The sequence below is a fragment of the Cyanistes caeruleus genome, chromosome 32 (genome assembly GCF_971803275.1).
Source record: "Cyanistes caeruleus chromosome 32, bCyaCae1.hap1.1, whole genome shotgun sequence".
Classification (NCBI taxonomy): Eukaryota; Metazoa; Chordata; class Aves; order Passeriformes; family Paridae; genus Cyanistes; species Cyanistes caeruleus.
The window spans coordinates 1,127,461-1,149,232 of NC_141733.1; the positions used below are offsets into that span (position 1 = coordinate 1,127,461).

At 60.0% G+C, this 21,772-nt stretch overlaps 2 protein-coding genes across 11 annotated transcripts in view; one reads left to right on the top strand and one right to left on the bottom strand.

The window, feature by feature from the left end:
• Nucleotides 1-4,044, top strand: part of SPATS2 (spermatogenesis associated serine rich 2) — a 30,408-nt gene extending 26,364 nt beyond the window's left edge. For 3 of the 7 annotated variants that reach the window (XM_086870235.1, XM_086870236.1, XM_086870234.1), the window contains 3 exons: nt 112-214; nt 1,524-1,726; nt 2,449-4,044. In XM_086870235.1, coding sequence (XP_086726361.1) covers nt 112-214; nt 1,524-1,726; nt 2,449-2,859 — 717 coding nt within the window. In that variant the 3' untranslated portion in view covers nt 2,860-4,044. Of the gene's footprint in view, nt 1-111; nt 215-1,523 lie in introns of all 7 variants that reach the window. The other 4 variants (XM_086870231.1, XM_086870232.1, XM_086870233.1 and 1 more) reach the window with 2 other exon arrangements.
• Nucleotides 3,834-21,733, bottom strand: MCRS1 (microspherule protein 1). Of its 4 annotated transcripts, none has more exons than XM_086870315.1 (14): nt 21,602-21,733; nt 21,053-21,162; nt 19,533-19,686; nt 17,800-17,955; nt 16,463-16,572; nt 14,990-15,098; nt 13,690-13,828; nt 12,386-12,461; nt 12,154-12,182; nt 11,298-11,390; nt 10,121-10,203; nt 8,610-8,697; nt 6,367-6,494; nt 3,834-5,330 (listed from the first exon to the last, which is right to left on the bottom strand). In XM_086870315.1, exons 2-14 carry the CDS (start codon nt 21,151-21,153, stop codon nt 5,184-5,186), a joined length of 1,413 nt encoding a protein of 470 aa, XP_086726441.1. In that variant the 5' UTR covers nt 21,154-21,162; nt 21,602-21,733; the 3' UTR covers nt 3,834-5,183. The 4 variants fall into 4 exon arrangements, with proteins under 4 accessions (XP_086726441.1, XP_086726437.1, XP_086726438.1 ...); XM_086870311.1 differs by having other exon boundaries at nt 21,053-21,193; nt 21,602-21,643; XM_086870312.1 differs by having other exon boundaries at nt 21,053-21,204; nt 21,602-21,630.
• Nucleotides 21,734-21,772: the final 39 nt, after the last annotated feature.

Below are 21,772 nucleotides of genomic sequence, written 5' to 3' on the forward strand. Positions count from 1 at the left end.
TTCCCCATTTTTCCCCATTTTTTCCCCCATTTTTCCCCCATTTTTCCCCATTTTTCCCCATTTTTTTCCCGCCGTTTTTCCCCATTTTTCCCCATTTTCCCGTTTTCCCAGCACTTTGTGAGCGAGCGGAAGTTGGATGAGGAGCTGGGCCGGGCCGGGCGCTTCGGCTGCGACCTCGACGCCCTCAGGGGCAGCATCGGAGCCTTCGGCCAGGGTGGGTCCGGAATTCCCGGGAAATCCCGGAAAATCCCGGGAAAATCCCGGGAAAATCCTGGGAAAATCCCGGGAAAATCCTGGGAAAATCCTGGGAAAATCCCGGGAAAATCCCGGGAAAATCCTGGGAAAATCCCGGGAAAATCCCGGGAAAATCCTGGGAAAATCCCGGGAAAATGCCGGGAAAATTCCAGGGAAATCCTGGGAAAATCCCATGGGAAAATCCTGGGAAAATCCTGGGAAAATCCCGGGAAAATCCTGGGAAAATCCCGGGAAAATCCCGGGAAAATCCTGGGAAAATCCCGGGAAAATCCCGGGAAAATCCTGGGAAAATCCCGGGAAAATCCTGGGAAAATCCCGGGAAAATCCCGGGAAAATCCTGGGAAAATCCCGGGAAAATCCCGGGAAAATCCCGGGAAAATCCTGGGAAAATCCCGGGAAAATCCCGGGAAAATCCTGGGAAAATCCCGGGAAAATCCTGGGAAAATCCCGGGAAAATGCCGGGAAAATTCCAGGGAAATCCTGGGAAAATCCCATGGGAAAATCCTGGGAAAATCCTGGGAAAATCCCGGGAAAATCCCGGGAAAATCCTGGGAAAATCCCGGGAAAATCCCGGGAAAATGCCGGGAAAATCCTGGGAAAATCCTGGGAAAATCCCGGGAAAATCCCGCGGGAATGGGCCCTGGGAACGACCCCAGACTTGGGCAAAGTGGGGCCAGAATTCCCGGGAAATCCTGGGAAAACCTTGGGAAAATCCCGGGAAAATCCCGCGGGAATGGGCCCTGGGAACGGCCCCGGCCTTTGGGTGAGATGGGGCTGGAATTCCCAGAAAATCCCGGGAAAATTCCAGGGAAATCCCGGGAAAATCCCGCGGGAATGGCCCTGGGAACGGCCCCAGCCTTTGGACAGGGTGGGGCCGGAATTTCCGGGAAATCCCGGGAAAATCCTGGGAAAATCCCATGGGAATGGGCCCTGGGAACGACCCCAGACTCGGGTAAAGTGGGGCCAGAATTCCTGGAAAATCCTGGCAAAACCTTGGGAAAATCCCGGGAAAATCCCGCGGGAGCGGGCCCTGGGAACGGCCCCGGCCTTCGGGTGAGGTGGGGCCGGAATTCCCGGAATTCCCGGAATTCCCATTAATCCCAATCCCCCCCGGAATTCCCGGAATTCCCATTAATCCCAATCCCCCCCGGAATTCCCGGAATTCCCAATACCCCCAATCCCCCCTGGAATTCCCATTAATCCCAATCCCCCCCGGAATTCCCGGAATTCCCGGAATTCCCGCTGACCCCGCCCTTCTCCCCGCGCAGTTTCCCACCCCCGGCCGAGCTACTCCAGCCGCTCCCGCTGCAGCTCCGGCCCCGCATTCCCGGCGGGATCGGCCCCAGAATTCCCGGAATTCCCGGAATTCCCAGCGGGATCGGCCCCGGAATCCCCGGAATTCCCGGAATTCCCAGCGGGATCGGCTCCGGGATCCCCCGAGGGCAGCGCGGCCCCAACGGAGCCCCCACAGGTGGGTCGGGAATATCGGGAATATCGGGAATGGGAACTTTGGGAATGTTGGGAATGTTGGGAATATCAGGAATATTGGGAATATTGGGAATCTCAGGAATATCAGGAATGGGAAAGATGGGAATTACCAGGAATGGGAATATTGGGATTGGGAACGTTGGGAATGTTGGGAATATCGGGAATATCGGGAATGGGAACTTTGGGAATTATCAGGAATGGGAATATTGGGATTGGGAACGTTGGGATTGGGAATGTTGGGAATCTCGGGAATATCAGGAATGGGAATTTTGGGAATGTTGGGAATGGGAACTTTGGGAATGTTGGGAATGGGAACTTTGGGAATATCGGGAATGGGAACTTTGGGAATGGGAATATCAGGAATGGGAATATTGGGAATTTTGGGAATGTTGGGAATGGGAACTTTGGGAATATCGGGAATGGGAACTTTGGGATTGGGAATTTTGGGATTCAGGGTCTCCCTCCCCCCCAATCCTGCCCAGAACATCGGGATCGGGATCCGAGGGGCTGGGAATGGGATCCGGAATTTGGGATCCGGGAATTTGGGATTTGGGATTTGGGAATTTGGGATTTGGGATCTGGGAATGGGATCTGGGATTTGGGATCAGGAATTTGGGGATTTGGGATTTGGGATTTGGGATTTGGGATCTGGGATTTGGGAATTTGGGATTTGGGAATTTGGGATCATTTCCCGTTTTCCCGCAGCTCCCCCAGCGGAGCCGGAAATCTCCGGGAGCAGCCGGACCCCGCCCCTCCCCCCAGCGCCCGCCGGGAATCCCCAAAAACCCCGGAATTCCCAAAAATCCCCAAAATCCCAAAAATCCCCAAAACCTCGAAAATCCCAAAAACCCCGAAAATCCCCAAAATCCCCAAAACCCCGAAAATCCCAAAAATCCCAAAAATCCCAAAAATCCCCAAAATCCCCCAAACCCCGAAAATCCCAAAAACCACAAAAAAAATCCCAAAAACCCCCAAAATCCCAAAATTCCCAAAATTAATCCCAAAAACCCCAAAAAGCCCCGGAACCCCAAACCCCCCGGAATTCCCGACCCCCCCGGAATTCGGGAAGCGCCGGGAAAGCTCCGCAGGAGCCGCCCCGAGGGAGCCAATTCCTGAAATTCCCGGAATTCCCGGAATTCCAGATCGGGATTTGGGATCCCATCCCGGGAATCTTCACAATTCCCACTTTGGTGCCATTTTCCCCAATTTTTTTCCCGCCTTTTTCCCACTTTTTTCCCAATTTTTCCCCAATTTTTTCCCAATTTTTTCCCCAATTTTTCCCCATTTTTTCCCAATTTTTTCCCAATTTTTCCCACTTTTTTTCCCATTTTTTCCCTTTTTTTCCCATTTTTTCCCCAATTTTTTCCCATTTTTCCCCATTTTTTTCCCACTTTTTTCCCCAATTTTTTCCCATTTTTTCCCAATTTTTTTCCCATTTTTTCCCAATTTTTTCCCAATTTTTTCCCATTTTTTCCCAATTTTTCCCCATTTTTTCCCACTTTTTTTCCCAATTTTTTCCCAATTTTTTTCCCAATTTTTTCCCAAATTTTTCCCCATTTTTCCCATTTTTTTCCCATTTTTTCTCATTTTTTCCCACTTTTTTCCCCAATTTTTTCCCATTTTTCCCCATTTTTTTCCCATTTTTTCCCATTTTTCCCCATTTTTCCCACGTTTTTCCCACTGGGATTTTTGGGATTTGGTTTTGTCCCAATCCTGGAATTTTCTCCCCCTCCCCAATTCCCGAAATTCCCAAAATTCCCAAAATTCCCAAAATTCCCAAAATTCCCGAAATTCCGGCCTCGCGCTGGCAGCGAGGGAAAAGCCGGGAATTGGGGGGGGAAATTTGGGATTTGGGGGATCCCAAAATCTGGGAATTTTCCCTTTGGAATTCGGGAATTTTCCCTCTGGAATTCTGGAATTTTCCCTCTGGAATTTGGGAATTTTCCCCTTTGGAATTTGGGAATTTTCCCTCTGGAATTCGGGAATTTTCCCCTTTGGAATTCGGGAATTTTCCCTCTGGAATTTGGGAATTTTCCCTCTGGAATTCGGGATTTTTTCCCTCCCCTCCCCCCACCAAAAACACTCCGGGATTTTCGGATTTTCTCTGGAATTTATTTCAGGAATTTCCCCCCCTCCCCTCCCCCAACCCCAAATTTCCAGGATTTTTTGGGGGGAATTTTCGGGATATCGGGAGGAATTCCCAATTTTTTTTTTCCCCATTTTTTTTTCCCAAAGTTTGGGTTTTTTTTGGGAATTTTTTCCCCTTTAATGAAGGAAAATAAAAACTTGGGAGCTTTAAAATCCGGGAATTGTTTCGGGAATTTTTGGGATTGGGGGGGGAGGGGGGGGGATCCCAATTTTTGGGGGATGGGGAAGGAATTTTGGGGGGAATTCCCGGGAAATTTGTCCCTCATTGACTGGGGGGGGGCAGGGCTGAACTGGGAGCACTGGGAGGGTCCCAGACCCAAACTGGGAGCACTGGGAGGGTCCCAATCCCAAACTGGGAGCACTGGGAGGGTCCCAATCCCAAACTGGGAGCACTGGGAGGGTCCCAGTCCCAAACTGGGAGGGTCCCAGTCCCAAACTGGGGGCACTGGGAGGGTCCCAGCCCCAAACTGGGAGCACTGGGAGGGTCCCAGTCCCAAACTGGGAGGGTCCCAATCCCAAACTGGGAGCACTGGGAGGGTCCCAATCCCAAACTGGGAGGGTCCCAGTCCCAAACTGGGGGCACTGGGAGGGTCCCAGTCCCAAACTGGGAGGGTCCCAGTCCCAAACTGGGAGCACTGGGAGGGTCCCAATCCCAAACTGGGAGGGTCCCAGTCCCAAACTGGGAGCACTGGGAGGGTCCAAGGTTCAAACTGGTGTCACTGGGAAGGTTCCAGTCCCAAACTGGTGTCACTGGTGCCGTTACTGGTGTCACTGGTGTCACTGGGAGGGTCCCAGTCCCAAACTGGTGTCACTGGTGTCACTGGTCCATTAGTGTCCGTTACTGGTGTCACTGGTGCTGTCCCTGTCCCTGTCCCTGGCTCTGTCACTGGTGCCGTTACTGGTGTCACTGGTGTCACTGGTGTCACTGGGAGTGTCCCAGTCCCAAACTGGTGTCACCGGTGCTGTTACTGGTGTCACCAGTCCATTACTGGTGTCCCTGCTGTCCCTGGCTGTCACTGGTGTCACCGGTGTCACTGGTGTCACTGGTGTCCCTGTCCCTGGCCCTGGCCCTGGCCCTGGCCCTGGTGTCACTGGTGTCACTGGTGCCATCACTGGTGTCACTGGTGTCACTGGTGTCACTGGTGTCCCTGTCCCTGTCCCTGGCCCTGGCCCTGGCCCTGGCCCTGGCCGTGTCACTGGTGTCACTGGTGTCCCTGTCCCTGTCCCTGTCCCTGCCCCTGGTGTCACTGGTGTCACTGGTGTCACTGGTGCCATCACTGGTGTCACTGGTGTCACTGGTGTCCCTGTCCCTGTCCCTGTCCCTGTCCCTGTCCCTGTCCCTGTCCCTGTCCCTGGCCCTGGCCGAGCCGCGCGGCCTCGCTGCGGATCAGCGCGATCAGCTCGTGGTTGATGAGGAACACGAAGCGCAGGCTGGCGATCTGGGGGGGCAGAGCCTCAGTCCAGGGACCCCCAAAACCCCCCAAAACCCCCCTGGGACCCCCCAAAAAACCCCCTGGGACCCCAAAAACCCCTCTGGAACCCCCAAAATCACCCAGAAACCCCCCCAAAGCACCCCCCAAATCCCCCTCAGAACCACCCAAACTCCCTCAGGACCCCCCAAACTCCCCTCAGGACCCCCCAAAGCACCCCCAGTACCCCCCAAACTCCCTCAGGACCCCCCAAATCCACCCCAGGACCCCCCAAAGCACCCCCAGTACCCCCCAAATCCCCCCAGGACCCCCCAAAACCCCCTCAGAACCCCCAAACTCCCCTCAGGACCCCCCAAAACCCCCCTGGGACCCCCCAAATCCACCCTGGCACCCCCCAAATCCCCTCAGGACCCCCCAAATCCACCCCAGGACCCCCCAAAACCCCCTCAGGACCCCCCAAATCCCCTTCAGAACCCCCCAAAACCCCCTCAGAACCCCCAAACTCCCCTCAGGACCCCCCCAAATCCACCCCAGGATCCCCCAAACCCCCCCGGGACCCCCCAAATCCCCTCAGGACCCCCAAACTCCCCTCAGGACCCCCCAAACCCCCCCGGGACCCCCCAAAACCCCCCTGGGACCCCCCAAATCCACCCTGGTACCCCCCAAATCCCCCTCAGGACCCCCCAAACCCCCTCAGAACCCCCCAAACTCCCCTCAGGACCCCCCAAATCCCCCTCAGGACCCCCCAAATCCCCTTCAGAACCCCCCAAATCCCCCCGGGACCCCCCAAACTCCCCTCAGGACCCCCCAAATCCCCCCCAGTACCCCCCAAATCCCCCCCAGGACCCCCCAAAACCCCCTCAGGACCCCCCAAATCCCCCCTAGGACCCCCCAAACCCCCCCCAGGACCCCCCAAATCCCCCCCAGGACCCCCCAAATCCCCCTGGGACCCCCCAAACCCCCCCCAGGACCCCCCAAATCCCCCTGGGACCCCCCAAACCCCCCCGGGACCCCCCAAACCCCCCCGGGACCCCCCAAACCCCACCTCCACCACGGAGTTGTTGTTGAGTTTCCATTTGTTGCCCCCCAGCACCGGGCGCCCGTCGATGTAAATCGGCCGCCGGCCCTCGTTGGCGATGAAGAAATCTCCGTTGTTCTTCAGCTTGATCACCCCTGGGAGGAGAAATCCCAGGGATTCCAGGGAATTCCCGAAGGTTCCGGAAGGTTCCGGGCGATTCCCGCGGATTTTGGGGGTTTTTGGAGGGGTTAAAAGGGGGGGGAAGGGAGGAAACGTGGTGGGAATGATTCGAAAAGTTCCCCCGAAATCCGCTCGGGTTTGGTTAAAAATGTCCCCAAATTGGTGGGGGGGTGTTAAAATTTCATTGAAAAATAGCAAAAAATTGAAAATTGTCCCCAAAAAAAAAAAAAAACCCCAAGAATGCCCAAATCGCGACAAAAAAACTCCAAATCCCCCCCCAAAAAAACCCCCAAAAAACCCAAATCCCCCCCAAAAAAACCCCAAAAAAATCCAAAAAAAACCCAAATCCCCCCCAAAAAAAACCCAAATCCCCCCCCAAAAAACCCCAAAAAAACCCAAAAAAATCCCAAAAAAACCCCAAATCCCCCCCAAAAAACCCCCAAAAAAACTCCCAAAATCCCCCCCAAAAAAACCTCAAAAAAACCCCAAATCGCCCCCAAAAAAAACCCCAAAAAAACCCAAAAAAATCCCAAAAAAACCCCAAATCCCCCCCCAAATCCCCCCCAAAAAAACCCCAAAAATCCCCCGAAATCCCCCCCAAAAAAACCCCCCAAAAAACCCAAAAAAATCCCAAAAAAAACCCAAATCCCCCCCCCAAATCGCCCCCAAAAAAAAACCCCCAAAAAACCCAAAAAAATCCCAAAAAAAACCCCCCAAAACCCCCCCAAAAAAACCCCAAATCTCCCCCCAAAAGACTCCAAATCCCCAAAAAAAACTCAAAAAAACCCCAAAAAAACCCCCCAAAAAACCCCATAAAAATGCCAAAAAATCCCCAAAATCCCCCCAAAAAATCCCCCAAAAATCCTGAAAAAAACCCCAAATCCCCCCAGAAACCCCCAAATCCCCCCCAAAAAACCACAAAAAAATCCCCAAATCCCCCTCAAAAATCCCCAAATCCCCCCCAAAAAATCCCCCCAAAAAAAACCCCAAAAAAAACCCCAAATCCCCCCCAAAAAAAACCCCAAAAAACCCAAAAAAAAACCCCTAAAAACCCCCAAAAACCCCAAAATCCCCCCAAAAAATCCCCCAAAAATCCTGAAAACCCCAAATCCCCCCAAAAACCCCAAATCCCCCCCCCAAAAAAACCCCATAAAAATGCCAAAAAATCCCCCAAAAAACCCCAAAATCCCCCCAAAAAATCCCCCAAAAATCCTGAAAAAAAACCCAAATCCCCCCAAAAACCCCAAATCCCCCCAAAAAACCCCAAATCCCCCCAAAAAAACCCCAAATCCCCCCAAATCCCCCAAATCCCCCCCAAAAAAAACCCAAAAAAACCCCCTAAAAACCCCCAAAACCCCCAAAAAACCCCAAAAAATCCCCCAAAAATCCTGAAAAAAACCCCCAAATCCCCCCAAATCCCCCCCAAAAAACCCCAAATCCCCCAAAAAAACCCCAAATCCCCCCCAAAAAAAACCCAAAAAAACCCATAAAAATCCCCCAAAAACCCAAAAATCCCCCTAAAAAATCCCCCAAAAATCCTGAATAAAACCCCAAATCCCCCGAAAAAAAACCCCAAAAAACCCAAAAAAGCCCCAAATCCCCCCAAAAAACCCACCGAAAAACCCAAAAAAAAACCCCTAAAAACCCCCAAAAACCCCAAAATCCCCCCAAAAAATCCCCCAAAAATCCTGAATAAAACCCCAAATCCCCCGAAAAAAAAACCCAAAAAACCCAAAAAACCCCATAAATACCCCCAAAAAACCCCCAAAAAACCCCAAAATCCCCCTAAAAAATCCCCCAAAAATCCTGAAAAAAACCCCAAATCCCCCCAAAAAAACCCAAATCCCCCCCAAAAAAACCCCAAAAAAACCAAAAAAAACCCATAAAAAGCCCCAAAAATCCTGAAAAACACCCCAAAAAAACCCCCAAAAAACCCCATAAAAACCCCCAAAAAAACCCCCAAAACCCCAAAATCCCCCCAAAAATTCCCCCAAAAAACCCCAAAAAATCCCCAAATCCCCCCAAAAGCCCCAAATCCCCCCAAAAAGCCCCAAATCCCCCCAAAAAGCCCCAAAGCCCCCCAAGCCCACCCTGCTTGCGGGAGATTTTCCAGGCGGGGCCCTCCAGAGCCAGGTCCACGTCGATCTGGTTGTCCTTGGTGGCTCTGCCCAGCGTGATCTGGGGGGGGTTTGGGGGTTTTTGGGGGGATTTGGGGTTTTTGGGGGGATTTGGGATTTTTTGGGATTTTTTGGGGTTTTTTTGGGGATTTTTTGAGGATTTTTTTGGGATTTTTGCGGGGTTTTTTGGGGATTTTTTCTTGATTTTTTGGGGTTTTTTGAGGTTTTTTGGGGGTTTTTGAGGGGGTTTGGGGGTTTTTGGGGGGGTTTTTGGGGGGATTTGGGGTTTTTGGGATTTTTGGGGTTTTTTGGGGATTTTTTGGGGTTTTTTGGGGATTTTTTGGGGATTTTTTGGGGTTTTTTGGGGATTTTTTGGGGATTTTTGGAGGGTTTTTTCTTGATTTTTTGGGGTTTTTTTAGGTTTTTTTGGGGTTTTTTGGGGGGGGGGTTGGGGTTTTTTTTGGGGTTTTGGGGTTTTTGGGGGTTTTGGGGTTTTTGGGGGGATGTGGGGTTTTTGGGTTTTTTGGGGATTTTTGGAGGGTTTTTTTCTTGATTTTTTGGGGTTTTTTGGGGTGTTTTTGGGGTGTTCTGGGTGTTCTGGGTGCTTTTGGGGTGGTTTTGGGGTGTTCTCGGGGTGTTTTGGGGGTATTTTGGGTGTTTTTGAGGTGTTTTTGGGGTGGTTTTGGGGTGGTTTTGTGGTGTTTTGGGGTGTTCTTGGGGTGTTTTTGGGGTGTTTTTGGGTGTTTTGGGGGTGTTTTTGGGGTGTTTTTGGGGTGTTTTTGGGTGTTTTGGGGGTGTTTTTGGGGTGTTTTTGGGGTGTTTTGGGGTGTTTGGGGGTGTTTTTGGGGTGTTCTGGATGGTTTTTGGGTGGTTTTGGGTGTTTTTGGGGTGTTTTTGGGTGGTTTTGGGTGTTTTTGGGGTGTTTTTGGGTGTTTTGGGTGTTTTTGGGGTGTTTTGGGGTGTTTTTGGGTGTTTTGGGGTGGTTTTGGGGTGTTTTTGGGTGTTTTGGGGGTGTTTTTGGGGTGTTTTGGGGGTGTTTTTGGGGTGTTTTGGGTGTTTTTGGGGTTTTTTTGGGGTGTTTTTTGTGGGTTTTTGGGGTGTTTTTGGGGTATTTTGGGGTGTTTTTGGGGTGTTTTGGGTGTTTTTGGGGTGTTTTGGGGTGTTTGGGGGTGTTTTTGGGGTGTTTTTGGGGTGTTTTTGGGTGTTTTTGGGTGTTTTGGGGGAGTTTTTGGGTGTTTTTGGGTGTTTTGGGGGTGTTTTTGGGGTGTTTTTGGGGTGTTTTTGGGTGTTTTTGGGGTGTTTTGGGGGTGTTTTTGGGTGTTTTTGGGTGTTTTGGGGTGTTTTTGGGGGTGTTTTTGGGTGTTTTGGGGGTGTTTTTGGGGTGTTTTTGGGGTGTTTTTGGGTGTTTTTGGGGTGTTTTGGGGTATTTTGGGGTGTTTTTGGGGTGTTTTTGGGGTGTTTTTGGGGTGTTTTGGGGGTCTCACCTCACGCGAGCGCATCAGGTACCGAACCATCCGGCCCCGCAGCACCGCCAGAGTCTGACTGTCAAAATCCGGGGAGCTCATCCCTGAGACCGGACAGACGGACAGTGAGGGACAGACGGACACCGGGACAGTGAGGGACAGACGGACACCGGGACAGTGAGGGACAGACGGACACCGGGACAGTGAGGGACAGACGGACACCGGGACGGTCAGGGACAGACGGACACCGGGACAGTGAGGGACAGACGGACACCGGGATGGACACGGGGACAGACGGACACCGGGACGGTCAGGGACAGACGGACAGTGAGGGACAGACGGACACCGGGACGGTCAGGGACAGACGGACACCGGGACAGTGAGGGACAGACGGGGACAGATGGACAGACAGACACACAGTTGGAGAGACAGACAGACACACACAGACACACACAGACACACGCACGGACACACAGACACACAGACAGACACACGGACAGACAGACGGACAGACAGACACACCCACCTGTGATGGAGTCCACCAGCACCTGCCAGCGGTGCAGCTCCTGCTCCAGACACACGGACACACACACACACACAGACAGACAGACACACAGACACACAGACGGAAAGACAGACACACAGACACACAGACAGGCAGACGGACAGACGGACAGACACACGGACAGACAGACAGACGGACACACACCTGTGATGGAGTCCACCAGCACCTGCCAGCGGTGCAGCTCCTGCTCCAGACGGACACACAGACAGACGGACACACGGACACACACACACAGACACACAGACACACAGACACACGGACACACCTGTGATGGAGTCCACCAGCACCTGCCAGCGGTGCAGCTCCTGCTCCAGACACACACACAGACACACACACAGACAGACAGACAGACAGACACACACACACACACAGAGACAGACAGACAGACACACACACACAGAGACAGACAGACAGACGGACACACACACACACACAGAGACAGACAGACAGACGGACACACAGACAGACACACCCCCACACCTGTGATGGAGTCCACCAGCACCTGCCAGCGGTGCAGCTCCTGCTCCAGACGGACACACAGACACACAGACAGACAGACACACAGACAGACAGACGGACACACAGACAGACGGACGGACACACACAGACGGACAGACAGACAGACGGACACACCTGTGATGGAGTCCACCAGCACCTGCCAGCGGTGCAGCTCCTGCTCCAGCTGCCGGATCTCGCGCTTCTGCCGCCGGTCAGCCACCGTCAGCTCTGCCGGACAGACGGACACACGGACACCGCGCTGGGGGGGCTGGGGGGTTCTGGAAGGGTCCAGGGGCGCCCTGAGGGGGCCTGGGGGGGTCTGGGGGGGTCCTGAGGGCTCCAGGAGGTCCCTGAAGGGTCCCTGAGGGGTCCCAGTGGGTCCTGGGGATGTTCTGGAAGGTTCCAGGGGGTCCTGGGTGGGTTCTGGAAGGTTCCAGGAGGTCCCTGAGGGGTCCCTGAGGGGTTCTGGAAGGTTCCAGGGGGTCCTGGGGATTTCAGAGGGGTCCTGGGGAGGTTCTGGAAGGTTCCAGGGGGTCCTGGGGAGGTTCTGGAAGGTTCCAGGGGGTCCTGGGGATTTCAGAGGGGTCCTGGGGGGGGTTCTGGAAGCTCCTGGGGGAGTTCCAGAAGGTTCCAGGGGGTCCCAGCGGGTGGGGGGGGGGGACCTGGGGAATCCTGGGGGGGTCTGGGGGGTCCTGGAGGGTCACGGGGAGGTTTTGGGGGGTCCTGGGGGGTCCTGGGGGGTCCTGGAGGGTCACAGGGAGGTTTTGGGGGGTCCTGGGGGGGTGTGGGGGGTCCTGGAGGGTCACAGGGAGGTTTTGGGGGGTCCTGGGGGGGTCTGGGGGGTCCTGGAGGGTCACGGGGAGGTTTTGGGGGGTCCTGGGGGGGTCTGGGGGGGTCTGGGGGGTCACGGGGAGGTTTTGGGGGGTCCTGGGGGGGTCTGGGGGGGTCTGGGGGGTCACGGGGAGGTTTTGGGGGGTCCCGGGGGTCTCACCGTGCTCCAGAACCTCGTCCCGCACATCCCTGAAGGGAGAGGGGGCGTGAGACGGTGCCAGAGACCCCAAAACCCCACAAAAAACCCCAAAATCCCCCCCCGAGACCCCTCTAATCCCCCCCAGACCCCCCCAAAATCCCCCCAGGACCCCCCAAATCCCCCCCAGGACTCCCCAAATCCCCCCAGGACTCCCCAAAACCCCCCCAGGACCCCCCAAATCCCCCCTGCCCACCTGAGTTTGCCGTCGTCCAGCAGCTCCTCGGCGTCGGAGAAGTTCAGCACCTGATCCCCCTTGGGGAGGGGCTGCACTGCAGGGCCAGGGGGGCTTCAGGGCTGGGACCCCCAAAAACCGCCCCAGGACCCCCAAAAACGGACCCAGGACCCTCAAAAACGGACCCAGGACCCCCAAAAACTGCCTCAGGACCCTCAAAAACGGACCCAGGACCCCCAAAAACGGACCCAGGACCCCCAAAAAATACCCCAGAACCCATAAAAACAGACCCAGGACCTCCAAAAACCACCAGGGAACCCCAAAAACGGACCCAGGACCCCCCCCAGGACCCCCCAGGACCCCCTGGGACCCCCCATGACCCCTCAGGACCCCCCGGGACCCCCCAGGAGCCCCCTCCTCACCGGGCTGGTCCTGCAGCAGGTGCTACTGGTGTTAAACACTCTGGGGGTCCCTCAACCTTCCAGGACCCCCAAATTCTCCCCAGGACCCCAGCAGGACCCCTCAGGACCCCCTGGGACCCCCCAGGACCCCCCAGGACCCCCTGGGACCCCCCAGGACCCCCCAGGAGCCCCCTCCTCACCGGGCTGGTCCTGCAGCAGGTGGTACTGGTGTTAAACGCTTTGGGGGTCCCTCAACCTTCCAGGACCCCCAAAACTCCCCAAATTCCCCCCAAATTCTCCCCAGGACCCCCTGTGACCCCCCAGGACCCCCCAGGACCCCTCAGGACCCCCCCGAGCCCCCTCCTCACCGGGCTGGTCCTGCAGCAGGTGCTACTGGTGTTAAACACTCTGGGGGTCCCTCAACCTTCCAGGACCCCCAAAACTCCCCAAATTCCCCCCAGGACCCCCTGGGACCCCCCAGGACCCCCCGAGCCCCCTCCTCACCGGGCTGGTCCTGCAGCAGGTGGTACTGGTGTTAATCTCCAACACTCTGGGGGTCCCTCAACCTTCCAGGACCCCCAAAACTCCCCAAATTCTCCCCAAATTCTCCCCAAATTTTCCCCAGGACCCCCCAGGACCCCCTGGGACCCCTCAGGACCCCCTGGGACCCCCCAGGACCCCCTGGGACCCCCTGGGACCCCCCGGGACCCCCCCGAGCCCCCTCCTCACCGGGCTGGTCCTGCAGCAGGTGACACTGGCACCTCCTCCAGGTGACACTGGCAATCTCCAACACTTTGGGGGCCCCTCAACCTTCCAGGACCCCCAAATTCTCCCCAAATTCCCCCCAAATTCTCCCCAGGACCCCCCCAGGACCCCCAGAACCCTCCCAGGACCCCCCAGGACCCCCCCGAGCCCCCTCCTCACCGGGCTGGTCCTGCAGCAGGTGGTACTGGCGCAGGAGCTGCCAGTGCAGCTGCAGGGCCTTGGGGGTCCTGGCAGGGTAAAACACGGCCGGGTGGCGCTGGAGCAGCTCCTGGAAGGTGTCCAGGGAGGGGACAGGGCTCTGGGGACACGGGGACACGTCAGGGGACAGCAGGGGACAGGTGAGGGGACACGGGGACACATCAGGGGACAGCGGGGGACAGCAGGGGACAGCAGGGGACAGGGCTCTGGGGACACAGGGACACGTCAGGGGACAGCAGGGGACAGGTGAGGGGACATGGGGACACATCAGGGGACAGCGGGGGACAGGTGAGGGGACATGGGGACACGGCCGGGTGGCGCTGGAGCAGCTCCTGGAACGTGTCCAGGGAGGGGACAGGGCTCTGGGGACACGGGGACACGTCAGGGGACAGCAGGGGACAGCAGGGGACGGGGCTCTGGGGACACGGGGACACATCAGGGGACAGCAGGGGACATCAGGTGACACTGACCAGTGGCACATGGGTCAGCAGTGAGCTCACACACACACAGGTGACACACACAGGGTGACACAGGTGACACAGGGTGACACAGGTGACACACACAGGGTGACACACAGGTGACACTGAGCGATGGCACGCGGGTCAGCAGCAGTGCTGGGTGACACAGGGAGCACACACAGGGTGACACACACAGGTGACAGAGGTGACATTTGGGGACACTGACCGATGGCACGCGGGGTCAGCAGTGCTGGGTGACACACACAGGGTGACACAGGTGACACAGGGTGACACAGGTGACATTTGGGGACACAGGTGACACAGGTGACATTTGGGGACACAGGTGACACTGACCGATGGCACGCGGGTCAGCAGCAGCGCTGGGTGACACAGGGTGACACACACAGGTGACATTTGGGGACATTTGGGGACACAGGTGACACTGACCGATGGCACGCGGGTCAGCAGCAGTGCTGGGTGACACAGGTGACACAGGGAGCACACACAGGTGACACAGGTGACACAGGGTGACACAGGGTGACACAGGTGACACTGACGGATGGCACGCGGGTCGGCAGTGAGGTGACACAGGTGACACAGGTGACACAGGTGACATTTGGGGACACTGACCAATGGCACGCGGGTCAGCAGCAGTGCTGGGTGACACAGGGTGACACAGGGAGCACACACAGGTGACACAGGTGACACAGGTGACACAGCTGACACTGACCGATGGCACGCGGGTCAGCAGCAGTGAGGGGACACACAGACAGGTGACATTTGGGGACACAGGTGACACTGACCGATGGCACGCGGGTCAGCAGCTGCTCCTCGGCCTTGCTGAACAGGACCTTGCTCTGGATGGCGGCCACGGCCTCGGGGTGCAGCTGGCGCATGGCCTGGCACGAGAGCCTGGGGACATTGGGGACATTGGGGACATTGGGGACATTGGGGACACCCCATGGCCTGGCACGACAGCCTGGGGACATTGGGGACATTGGGGACACCCCTGGGACACCCCATGGCCTCGCACGACAGCCTGGGGACATTGGGGACATTGGGGACATTGGGGACACCCCTGGGACACACCAACCCCTCGGGGTGCAGCTGGCGCATGGCCTGGCACGAGAGCCTGGGGACATTGGGGACATTGGGGACATTGGGGACACCCCTGGGACACACCAACCCCTCGGGGTGCAGCTGGCGCATGGCCTGGCACGAGAGCCTGGGGACATCGGGGACATTGGGGACACCCCATGGCCTGGCACGAGAGCCTGGGGACATTGGGGACATTGGAGACATTGGGGACACTGGGGACACCCCATGGCCTGGCACGAGAGCCTGGGGACATCGGGGACATTGGGGACACCCCATGGCCTGGCACGAGAGCCTGGGGACATTGGGGACATTGGGGACACCCCATGGCCTGGCACGAGAGCCTGGGGACATTGGGGACATTGGGGACACCCCATGGCCTGGCACGAGAGCCTGGGGACATTGGGGACATTGGGGACACTGGGGACACTGGGGACACCCCTGGGACACCCCATGGCCTGGCACGAGAGCCTGGGGACACTGGGGACACCCTGGGGACATCAGGGACATGGACATGGCCAGGGACACCTGACACCCCTTGGAAACAGCCCTGGGGACACCTGGGACCCCCTTGGGGACACCTGAGACCCCCTTGGGGTCCTAAAACAAAACCTGCCAGCGCTCCTGGTGTCCCCAGGTGTCCCCAGGTGTCCCCTGACCCCCCCAGGTGTCCCCAGGTGTCCCCAGGTGTCCCCAAAGCCCCCCAGGTGTCCCCAGGTGTCCCCAGGTGTCCCCCAGGTGTCCCCAAACCCCCCCAGGTGTCCCCAGGTGTCCCCAGGTGTCCCCAGGTGTCCCCTGACCCCCCCAGGTGTCCCCAAAGCCCCCCAGGTGTCCCCAGGTGTCCCCAGGTGTCCCCAGGTGTCCTCACTTGCAGATGACGGGGTCGTAGAGCAGCGAGTACCAGCGCTCCTGGTGTCCCCCAGGTGTCCCCAAAGCCCCCCAGGTGTCCCCAGGTGTCCCCAGGTGTCCCCAGGTGTCCTCACTTGCAGATGACGGGGTCGTAGAGCAGCGAGTACCAGCGCTCCTGGTGTCCCCCAGGTGTCCCCCAGGTGTCCCCAAACCCCCCCAGGTGTCCCCTGACCCCCCCAGGTGTCCCCAGGTGTCCCCAGGTGTCCCCCAGGTGTCCCCCAGGTGTCCCCTGACCCCCCCAGGTGTCCCCAGGTGTCCCCAGGTGTCCTCACTTGCAGATGACGGGGTCGTAGAGCAGCGAGTACCAGCGCTCCTGGATCTCCCGCAAGGTGAAGCGGCAGCTGAACTTCACCCCCAGGTGCACCGAGGTCAGGTCGTTGGTCTGGGGACCCCAAAACAAAGCGGGGAGGCCCCAGGTGAGGCCCCAGGTGGGTGGGGGTTCCCAGGTGAGGTGGGGGCTCCCAGGTGAGGCCCCAGGTGAGGTGGGGGCTCCCAGGTGAGGTGGGGGTTCCCAGGTGAGGTGGGGGCTCCCAGGTGAGGTTGCCCAGGTGAGGTGGGGGCTCCCAGGTGAGGTTCCCCAGGTGGGTGGGGGTTCCCAGGTGAGGTTCCCCAGGTGGGTGGGGGCTCCCAGGTGAGGCCCCAGGTGAGGTGGGGGTTCCCAGGTGAGGTTCCCAGGTTCTCAGTTCCCCAGGTGAGGTTCCCCAGGTGAGTCCCCATCCCCAGGTGAGGTTCCCCATCCCCAGGTGAGTTCCCCATCCCCAGGTGAGTCCCCAGGTGAGTCCCCATCCAGGTGAGTTCCCCATCCCCAGGTGAGTCCCCAGGTGAGTTCCCCATCCCCAGGTGAGGTTCCCCAGGTGAGTCCCCATCCCCAGGTGAGTCCCCGTCCAGGTGAGTCCCCGTCCAGGTGAGTTCCCCATCCCCAGGTGAGTCCCCATCCAGGTGAGTTCCCCATCCAGGTGAGTTCCCCATCCCCAGGTGAGTTCCCCATCCCCAGGTGAGGTTCCCCAGGTGAGTTCCCCACCCCCAGGTGAGTCCCCGTCCAGGTGAGTTCCCCATCCAGGTGAGTTCCCCATCCCCAGGTGAGTTCCCCACCCCCAGGTGAGTCCCCGTCCAGGTGAGTCCCCGTCCAGGTGAGTCCCCAGGTGAGTCCCCGTCCCCAGGTGAGTTCCCCATCCCCAGGTGAGTCCCCATCCAGGTGAGTCCCCATCCCCAGGTGAGTCCCAGGTGAGTTCCCCTCCCCAGGTGAGTCCCCATCCAGGTGAGTCCCCAGGTGAGTCCCCAGGTGAGTCCCCATCCCCAGGTGAGTCCCCACCCCCAGGTGAGTCCCCATCCAGGTGAGGTTCCCCAGGTGAGTTCCCCACCCCCAGGTGAGTCCCCATCCAGGTGAGTCCCAGGTGAGTCCCAGGTGAGTCCCCATCCAGGTGAGTCCCCATCCAGGTGAGGTTCCCCAGGTGAGTCCCCGTCCAGGTGAGTCCCCATCCCCAGGTGAGTCCCCATCCCCAGGTGAGTCCCCGTCCAGGTGAGTCCCCGTCCAGGTGAGTCCCAGGTGAGTCCCCGTCCCCAGGTGAGTTCCCCCTCCCCAGGTGAGTCCCCGTCCAGGTGAGCTCACCTGCAGCACGGCGTTGATGAGCAGCAGGTCATCGGCCGGTTTCCACCTGCCCAGGTCGCGGGGGGCGGGGCTGCCCTTGCCCTTCTTCAGCCTCTTGGGCAGCGCCGGGGGGGGGCCGGGCCCGGGGGGCGCCGGGGGGGGCACGGCCCGAGACACCTGAGGAACAGGGGGGTCCTGAGGGGGTCTGGGGGACACCTGGGGACACCTGGGGGACACCTGAGGGACACCTGGGGGGTCCTGGGGACACCTGAGGGACACCTGGGGGACACCTGGGGGGGGCACGGCCCGAGACACCTGAGGAAAGGGGGGTCCTGAGGGGGTCCTGGGGGGTCCTGGGGACACCTGGGGACACCTGGGGGGTCCTGGGGACACCTGGGGGACACCTGGGGACACCTGGGGGGGCACGGCCCGAGACACCTGAGGAAAGGGGGGTCCTCAGGGGGTCCGGGGGACACCTGGGGGACACCTGGGGACACCTGGGGGACACCTGAGGGACACCTGGGGGGTCCTGGGGACACCTGGGGGGGGCACGGCCCAAGACACCTGAGGAAAGGGGGGTCCTGAGGGGGTCCTGGGGGGTCCTGGGGACACCTGAGGGACACCTGGGGGGTCCTGGGGACACCTGGGGACACCTGGGGGACACCTGGGGGGTCCTGGGGACACCTGGGGACACCTGGGGGACACCTGGGGGGGGCACGGCCCGAGACACCTGAGGAACAGGGGGGTCCTGAGGGGGTCTGGGGGCTCCTGGGGACACCTGGGGACACCTGGGGACACCTGGGGACACCTGGGTGGGGCACGGCCCGAGACACCTGAGGAAAGGGGGGTCCTGAGGGGGTCTGGGGGACACCTGGGGACACCTGGGGACACCTGGAGACACCTGGGGGACACCTGAGGGACACCTGGGGGGTCCTGGGGACACCTGGGGACACCTGAGGGACACCTGGGGGGGGCACGGCCCGAGACACCTGAGGAAAGGGGGGTCCTCAGGGGGTCCGGGGGACACCTGGGGGACACCTGGGGACACCTGGGGGGTCCTGGGGACACCTGGGGGGGGCACGGCTCGAGACACCTGAGGAAAGGGGGGTCCTGAGGGGGTCTGGGGGGTCCTGGGGGGTCCTGGGGACACCTGGAGACACCTGGGGGGTCCTGGAGACACCTGGGGGACACCTGGAGACACCTGGGGGGTTCTAGGGGTACCTTGGGGGTCCTGGGGGGGGCACGGCCCGAGACACCTGAGGAAAGGGGGGTCCTGAGGGGGTCTGGGGGACACCTGGGGGACACCTGGGGACACCTGGGGGGTCCTGGAGACACCTGGGGGACACCTGGGGACACCTGGGGGACACCTGGGGACACCTGGGGGGTCCTGGGGACACCTGGGGGGGGCACGGCCCGAGACACCTGAGGAAAGGGGGGGTCCTGAGGGGGTCTGGGGGGTCCTGGGGGACACCTGGGGGGTCCTGAGGGGTCTTGGGGAGCACCTGAGGGGTCCTCGGGGGTCCTGGGGGGCACCTGAGTGTCCCCAAGAACCCTGGGCTGTCCCCCCTCCCCAAATCCCTCCTCCATTTCCCCGTTTTACCCCCAAATCCCCCAAATCCCCCAGCCCCTCCCCCCAAATCCCCCTTTTCCCACCCCCCTTTATCAAATGCCCCCTCCCCATTTCCCCCTTTTCCAAACCCCATTTTCCCCCCCAAATTTTCCCCCCCAAATTCCCTTCCCCCCCCCCCCCTCACCTTCCTCCTGTCCCCGGGGGGGGGCTCAGGCCCTGCCCCTCCCCCCGCGGCGCCCCCCGGCCTGGGGGGGGGCTCGGGACCCCCCTTGGCCCGGCAGGACTTGGCCAGGCTGCTCTCGACCAGCTCGTCATCGAAACGGCGCCGCTTGATGGACCTGCAGCCAAACTGGGAGCACTGGGGGGCACTGGGGGGCACTGGGGGGGGATTGGGGGGCACTGGGGGGGGATTGGGGGGCACTGGGGGGCACTGGGGGGGCACTGGGGGCTGCTCTCGACCAGCTCGTCATCGAAACGGCGCCGCTTGATGGACCTGCAGCCAAACTGGGAGCACTGGGGGGCACTGGGGGCACTGGGGGGGGATTGGGGGGCACTGGGGGGCACTGGGGGGCACTGGGGGGCACTGGGGGGGCACTGGGAGGGCACTGGGAGGGGATTGGGGGGCACTGGGAGGGGATTGGGGGGCACTGGGAGGGGATTGGGGGGCACTGGGGGGCACTGGGGGCTGCTCTCGACCAGCTCGTCATCGAAACGGCGCCGCTTGATGGACCTGCAGCCAAACTGGGAGCACTGGGGGGCACTGGGGGGGGATTGGGGGGAACTGGGGGGGCACTGGGGGGCACTGGGAGGGGATTGGGGGGCACTGGGAGGGGATTGGGGGGCACTGGGGGGGCACTGGGGGGCACTGGGGGGGGATTGGGGGGCACTGGGGGGGCACTGGGGGGCACTGGGGGGCACTGGGGGGGGATTGGGGGGCACTGGGAGGGGATTGGGGGGCACTGGGAGGGGATTGGGGGGCACTGGGGGGCACTGGGGGGGATTGGGGGGCACTGGGGGGGGGATTGGGGGGCACTGGGGGGCACTGGGGGGGATTGGGGGGCACTGGGGGGGCACTGGGAGGAACTGGGAAGGGACCACGGGGTCCCCCTCATGTGTCCCCCCCTCATCCTGGGCTGGGCTCAGCCTCAAACCCCCCCAAACCCCCCCCGTGTCCCCGCCCTGTGTCCCCTCTGTCCCCTCCCCTGTCCCCTCCCCTGTCCCCATCCCCATCCCTGTCCCCATCCCTGTCCCCATCCCCATCCCTGTCCCCATCCCTGTCCCCTCCCCTGTCCCCCATCCCTGTCCCCTGTCCCTTTCCATGTCCCCATCCCCATCCCTGTCCCCTGTCCCTGTCCCCTCCCCTGTCCCCTGTCCCCATCCCTGTCCCCTGTCCCCATCCCTGTCACCTGTCCCCATCCCTGTCCCCTGTCCCTGTCCCCTCCCCTGTCCCCTGTCCCCATCCCTGTCCCCTGTCCCTGTCCCCTGTCCCTTTCCATGTCCCCATCCCCATCCCTGTCCCCTGTCCCCATCCCTGTCCCCTGTCCCCATCTCTGTCCCCATCCCTGTCCCTGTCCCCATCCCTGTCCCCTGTCCCTGTCCCCTGTCCCCATCCCCATCCCTGTCCCTGTCCCATCCCCTGTCCCCTGTCCCCATCCCTGACCCCTGTCCCTGTCCCCTCCCCTGTCCCCTGTCCCTGTCCCGTACCTGGACGAGCTCCGCCGTTTGGGGACAGTCCCCACGGGGGTGGCCGGGCCCCGCTTGGGCCCCGCCAGGGACTCCTCGTCCTCCGAGCGGCTGGTGGCCATCGTGGGGCTCTGGGGACACCGGGGGTCACCTCGGGGTCACCTCGGGGTCACCTGTGTCACCTCAGTGTCACCTGTGTCACCTCAGTGTCACCTGTGTCACCCAGGGGTGGCAGCACAACTGGGGGGGGTTGGGCACACGGGGCAGGGGGACACTCGGGGGACACCGTGGGAACCCAGGGGACACTCGGGGTCACCTCGGTGCCACCCCAGGACCAGGACACAGCCTGGGGACACTGAGGGGACACTGAGGGGACACTGAGGGGACACGCGCGGGGCCCTCACGGCGTCCCCAACCCCGGCCTGGTGCGGACTCGATCCCGCCCCTCCCGCCGCCACCGCTGGCCCCTCAGCCCCCCCCGGGTGTCCCCAAACCCCTCCCGGTGTCCCCAAACCCCCTCCCGGTGTCCCCAAACCCCTCCCGGTGTCCCCAAGGCCCTCCCAGCCTCACCAGCACCGGGAGCTCCAGGCCACCGTGGTGCGCCACTTCCGGTCCGCGCCGGAAACGGAATTACGTCACTGAAGCATCAATGGGCGGTGCCATACTAACGGTCCGGCTGCGGCCTCAGAGCGCGGCGCCATCTTGAGTGCGGGCAAGGCTCGCTCGCGGCGCTCTGGCCGC

What these genes read in the sequence shown, in the direction of transcription:
- MCRS1 (XM_086870315.1), bottom strand. Translation starts at nt 21,153, where the DNA reads ATGGCCACCAGCCGCTCGGAGGACGAGGAGTCCCTGGCGGGGCCCAAG. An exon ending in TGCTGACCCGCGTGCCATCG is followed by an intron (nt 13,829 to 14,989) that starts GTCAGTGTCACC and finishes CCGTGTCCCCAG; the next exon opens with AGCCCTGTCCCCTCCCTGGA. An exon ending in GGACGAGGTTCTGGAGCACG is followed by an intron (nt 11,391 to 12,153) that starts GTGAGACCCCCG and finishes TCTGTCCGGCAG; the next exon opens with AGCTGACGGTGGCTGACCGG.